This window comes from Cariama cristata, unplaced genomic scaffold, assembly GCF_000690535.1.
Source record: "Cariama cristata isolate BGI_N322 unplaced genomic scaffold, ASM69053v1 scaffold25580, whole genome shotgun sequence".
Taxonomy (NCBI): Eukaryota; Metazoa; Chordata; class Aves; order Cariamiformes; family Cariamidae; genus Cariama; species Cariama cristata.
The window spans coordinates 1-5,955 of record NW_009593328.1 but is presented as its reverse complement, the minus strand read 5'-3'; the positions used below and the strand labels follow the sequence as shown (position 1 = coordinate 5,955).

General features: G+C 59.1%; 1 protein-coding gene across 1 annotated transcript in view; it reads right to left on the bottom strand.

Moving 5' to 3' along the window:
* The window catches only part of LOC104169213 (insulin-like growth factor-binding protein complex acid labile subunit), a 2,571-nt gene extending 309 nt beyond the window's left edge, over nt 1–2,262 (bottom strand). Inside the window, 4 exon segments of the mRNA XM_009710061.1 lie at nt 11–384; nt 386–538; nt 540–1,596; nt 2,247–2,262. Of these exon segments, the coding sequence (XP_009708363.1) occupies nt 11–384; nt 386–538; nt 540–1,596; nt 2,247–2,262 (1,600 nt within the window).
* Nucleotides 2,263–5,955: the final 3,693 nt, after the last annotated feature.

The window sequence follows — 5,955 nt, the reverse complement described above, 5'->3', positions numbered from 1 at the left end:
TGCCCCCCCAGCCACAGCCGCTCCAGGGCAAAGGAGGGGCACAGGAAGCCCACCGAGAAGGTCTCCAGTGAGTTATTCCTCAGGCTGAGGTACCGCAGGTTGGCCAGGGGGGAGATGACGGTGTTGTCCAATGTCTCCAGCCGGTTATGGGAGAGGTCGAGCCAGAAGAGTCTCTGGAGTGGGCTGAAGGTCTCCTGGGAGATCTCCAGGAGCTGGTTGGAGGAGAGGAAGAGGTACTCCAGGTTGCTCAGACCCATGAAGAGCTGAGGCGAGAGGTGGCTCAGCCTGTTGTGCTTCAGGTCAAGCTCCAGGAGCTCATGCAGTTCGCTGAAGCTTTGGTCTTCGATGATGGAGATGGCGTTGTGCTGCAAGAAGAGCCGCCGCGCTGGAGAGGCTGGAGAAGGTGTTCGCCTGGATCCTGCCAAGGCAGCTGTGCTCCAGGTGGAGGCTGTGCAACTTGGTGACTCCCTTGAAGACATAGTCAGGGAGGACCTTGATGCAGTTTGCAGACAAGTGCATCACTGCCATGTTGTACATGGAATGCCCCAACCTTGATGTCTTGTAGCTGGTTGTTGTTGAGGCTGAGGACCTCCAGCTGGCCCAGCCCATCAAAAGTCCTTTCTGCCAGGCTCCGGATCCTGTTGTGCCCCAGCTGCAGCTCTTCCAGGAACTGGAGGTCTTTGAAAGTCCTGGGCATCAGGCTGGTGATGGAGTTGGTGGACAAGCGTAGGACGTGCAGGCTCAGGAGGCCCAGAAATGTGTCCTCAAACAGCGAGACAAGCCGGTTGTGGGAGAGATCCAGCCACCGAAGGGACTTCATGCCCATGAAGGCACGGGGCGCGATGGCATTGATCTGGTTGTGATTCAGGTACAGCTTCTGTAGCTTCTGCAACTTGACAAAGATGTTGATCTTGATGCCCTTGAGTGCGTTGCCGCTCAGGTCCAGCTCCTTCAGCTCGGTAAGGCTGCAGAAGAGCTGGTGCTGGAGGTAGGGGAGCTTGTTCCCGGCCAGGATCAGCTCCCTCAAGTTGGGCAAATCATGGAAGACCTTGTCAGGCAGGACCACAAGTGAGTTCCAGCCCAGGTTCAGATACCAGAGGTTGGAGAGCCCAGCGAACAGCCCTTCCTCCACCTTACTGAAGTAGTTGTTGTTGAGGCTGAGGGAGACGAGGTTCTGGGTGTGCAGGAAGGTGTGGGGAGCCAAGTGCTTGAGGCGGTTGCGTTCGAGGTGGAGGTGGTAGAGGCTCCGCAGCCCGTGGAAGGCGTGCTGCTCCACAGCGGCCAGCTGGCTGCTCTGCAGGTCTAGAAAGTCCAGGGCCGAGAGGTTCCTGAAGGCAGCAGCCGGCAGCAGGGTGAAGTTATTGCCATCCAGCCAAAGGGCTTTGGCGTTGGGGGGCACGTCCTCGGGCAGGTGTGTCAGGTTGCGGGTGCTGCAGAAGACGTTGAGCTCCTCACTGTAGTCGTCCAAGCTGCAGGCACAAGGGCTGGGGCAGTGTGGGGGGTCTGTGTACCCCTGGTCCTTTGGGGTGTCCCCCCCGGGGGGCTGAGAGGCAGTAGCCAGCAGCAGGGCCAGGGGGAGCAGGAGGGTGATGCCTGCTGGGGGGTGCAGAGGAAGGGGGACACTGTCAGCGTGGGGCCATGACTGCTCCAGGTGGCCGTCCCCCACGACTGTCCCCCACGACTGTCCCCCACGACTGTCCCCCATCCGCACGACTGTCCCCCACGACCGTCCCCCGCACTGCAGGGTGGGTGGAGGGGTCGGTCCCAGCCCATTGCACACACTGGGCAGCTGCCAGAGATTTTGGGGGCTGGATCTGCCTTTGGGAGAAGGCATGGGATCGCTCCCCACAGCTCAGACCCCTCCAGTGCGTGGACCCTCAAAATTCATCTCTTTATATTGCAGCAGCAGCAGCTTCTCCCTTTCATGGGGAAAGACCCCCAGTCCCCTCTCCTCCTTCCTCCCCAACCACCCCTTGCTCTTCCTCAGAGCCAAGGGGTCTCAGTGCTGCGGCCCCTGCCTGTCTCTGCCACCCCCATCCAGGTTTGGGCTCTGCCCAATGGTGCCTGCAAGCACCCCAGGCAGCACGGGGGCTCCCAAAATGTCTTATTAGCAGTGGAAGGGGGGTGAAAAAGCTAAGGGTGACATGGGCGCGAACCTCCAGCATAGTTTTAGTGTCTCCCCCTCCAACCCTCTGCCCTGTTCGTCCCTCCTGGGCTGGGTGAGTGGGCAGATTCCCCTGCCTTACCTTTGCCTATGGTCATGGTGGCGGGCAGGGCAGTGCTCCCTCTCCGCTCTCCGGCCCCACGGACTGCGCAGGGATGGATGGAGCAACCACCTTGACGCCTGTCCAGCCGCCCGCCCGGCCAGGCTTAACCCCACCACTGCTGGGATGGGACATGGGCTGAGCCCCCGTGGGAGAGTGCAGCCAGGGTGAGCATCACCTGAGCCGGGCTCCTTCCTTCTCCCCTGTGGTCTGTCACTGCCTTTATGGCAGCTTGGGGAGGAGGGGGGGATGAAATGAGATGGCCAGGAGGACAGGCTATGGCAGGGATGGGGGTCCTGGGGAGGGTGGTCCTGCGAGAGCTGGGCTTTGCATGGGCAGTGAGTATGGAGGGGTGGATGGGGCAGCCTCAGAGGATGCCCCACGACCATGTCCTGAGCAGCAGCACTGACCCTTCCCTGGGTGCCTGCCCTGCTCTGAGCGAGAGCGGGTCTTTGCATGGGCAGTGAGTATGGAGGGGGGTATGGGGCAGCCTCAGAGGATGCCTTCCCTGGGTGCCTGCCCTGCTCTGATGGCGATGCCCTGGGGTGAGCCCTGGCAGCGAGTCCTCACGCTGCATCAGGACCCCAAAAACACATGCTGGGGCTTGCAGCATCCACATAGCACAGGGGGTTAGAGGCGTGGGGATTACCCTTATCAGGACAGGGGCTGAAACATCCGAGGTTTTATGGTGATGCCAGTGGGAAATGAGTTGGAAAATGGGAAAAAGCTCTTCTCCATGTGGCACTAGAAGCCTTGGGGCTGAACCCACAGACCCCCCTGTGGGTATATCTTGCTGGGAGCTCTACACACTGCTTGGCTCAGTGCTTTTTGGCCAAAGGGGATGCAGAGAGCAAAGCCTGGGTCCCACCAGTGAGGTGACGGCTGTGAGGGTCTCTCAGCTCCTCTGCCAGCCCCACACACGGTGGCAGGTGATGCTCTGGGGCTGGCACATCACACTCTCCGCCTGGCAGCTCATCAAAACCACCCCGGGAAGGCTGGTGACCTTGTTCTGTGTCCCAGATCATTTCCCCACCAGTGTCCACCTTCTGCAGAATCTTTTACCAGTTTCCAGGAAAGAAAAAATAAATAAAAAGCCACTTCTGCCCCAGTGAGAGGAGCCCTATGGGCCAGTGGCTGCTGGATGGAAAAGCTATGGCTAACCCTTCCCAATGTCCTGGTAGCCCCGTTCCTCCTTGAAGATGCACCAGGATGGGGCTGGCACCATTCACATCCATCTCTCCAGGAACTGGTGTCTTCCCATGGGTGCTGCTCTTCCCAGCCCTGGTTCCCCCCCGTGCCGGTCTGTGAGGTGGAGATGGAGCAGGGATGCTCTCCAGCACCAGTCCCACAGGCATTCCCACCTTGCCCATCCACATGGGAGGCTGGCACCTCACCCAGCTCCGCAGGGCACATCTCAGCTCTTCACCATGTAGGCAGTTTTAAGCAACCTTCTTGCCAGCTGAAGCAGGATTGTGCCCATGGGAAGAGGTGTCGGAGAGAGATGACCAGGTTCCAGCCTCGCAACGCAACTTTCCCACAAGCACTGTTTTCTCCCTTTCCTTTTGACCCCAAGCAGTGCTCTCCTCCCCCTCTATTTTAATCCTCTCTTCTGAGAAATTATAGATCAGAAGGGAGAAACGAGAGATGGAGATACATGCACCCGCTAATAGGCACTAAGCACATATTGACACAAGGTGTAATCAATGTGGAAGCTAAAAAGAGCTGAACCAGCATGGGCCAGCCGGCCAAAACCCACAAAACTGCTTTGGGAAGTTCAAACTAGCCCTGCCTGTGGCTGGGAGTGGGAGTGGGTTTATCCCTGCCTCCAACAGCCCTCTTTCAGGGAAAATATCAAACAAGCTGCGAAGGGAAAATAAAGAGGGTAAATAAGTAAGTCCCTTCCCAACACACTGCAGGTGTGGAGCTAGACCCGTCTCCACCTTTAAACCTCCTTGAGGGCATCTCCTCCTACCTGCAGCAGGGTTTGCTTGGACCCCACGGCATGGTTGGTCCCTCCAGCATCACCATGACCCCATCCTGCACACTGGGACCTCACACCTGCCTGGTGTACCGTGGCACTGCAGCCACCACAGGGACCTCATTTTGGGTCCCCCACCATGGAAATCCTCCTCCCACCACGGCCCTGGCCAGTGCGGACCTCCCCAGCTGATGCCCCCATCATTTCAGCTCCGGCAGCTAATCTCCTCGGCCGGGACCAAAGTCTGAGCCACCCCACCTGGTTGCTATGGAGAAGGCTGTAATGGTATTAGGAAAAGCACCAAAATCATAAAAAAAAAAAGCTTTTAAACCTATTTAGACTCTAAGGAATCATTACCTTCCCCAGCAGCCCTCCTGTGCCTGCAGGTCCCTCCCAGGGAGCTCCCCCCTGTCCCTTAGTGTGGGTAAATGCCACCAACCATCCCCGGCTCCCTGTTCTGCCCCCAGCCGCTTGGGCTGGCTGAGCCGGGGAGGGACCAGTGCTGGTGCCCCTGCCAGGTCTGCTGGAGCCAAGGAGGTTGGTGGGACCCCGGGAATGCCCTGGTCCACCTCCACCCATCCAGGGTGAGTGGCCCAGGGTCAGCGCTGGGTAACAGCAGGGATGGCACCAACCTGGTTTGGGCCCTGGGGGGAGTGGGGATGCGATATGGGTGGTGGTGTCACAGCTGAGTTGGGAAGTATTTTTAGCAAATCTTCCCAAATGTAGTCCCCATCTGGAGGAGAGCATCGCGCGTTGCCAGGGTAACCAGTGCTACTGCTCCTCATCTCAAACCAAAAATGTGCGAGCCCTGATGCTTCTGCCCAAGAGAGCAAGAACAGGTGACATCAGCATCCCAGAGCTTGTGCCACTCTCTTGGGGACACCTGCAGGGACCAAGCTCCCTCCTGGAGAGACCCTCCGGGCAGGGACGGGCCTTGCCTGGTACTCATGGGCTGCCCTTGTTTCTGGTGAACCTGGTCCCTACCTACTGCGCTGCATCATTTGTCACTCAAAAAGTCTCACTTTACTGAAGATGGGGACCCGATAGCGGTGGCAAAAGGTTTTGGCAGCTGCTGGCAAAGGTCCCCACCACCACCTCTGAGTGTTGGCTTGTGCCGTGCCGCGGCTGCAGTAGGCTCGTGTGGGGAGTTAGGAAAGGAGGCCGATGTGCCGGCGGCTCTTGGGGATGCTAATTACCACACCGGTGACCCATGCAGCCATGTGAAACCACATCACTGCCACCAGTCTGGCCGGGCTGGTTGGACTGGGGCAGCAAGGACATCCCTGAGCCATGACTCAGGCTGGACAGGGCCATCGCGGGAGATGGGAAATTTCCCAAACCCTGAGTTTTGAGGGAAAAGGGAAGTCCCTAGGAGCAGGGGGGTCAGAGGTGCACGGGGACAGGGAAATGTGGGACAGCCTGTCCCAGCGATGGGTGTTGGAGGGAGCAGCCTGGTCCTCAGAGCACCTGACCGATGGGACAGGGCAGGAGCATGGCGGAGGGGCGGAATGCCTTCCTCCTGCTCAAGGTATGGCCACAATCCCCCGTGCTGCCTTCTGCCAGGCTCTCCCTGCCTGCCCCATCCCAGCCCTCCTCAGCCCTGCGGGGAAGCACCTGGAGATGCTGAGGGAGTAACAAAAGGGACATGAGCCGGCAATGGGGGCTTGCAGCCCAGTAGACCCATCACCTCCTGGGCTGCATCACAAGCAGCGC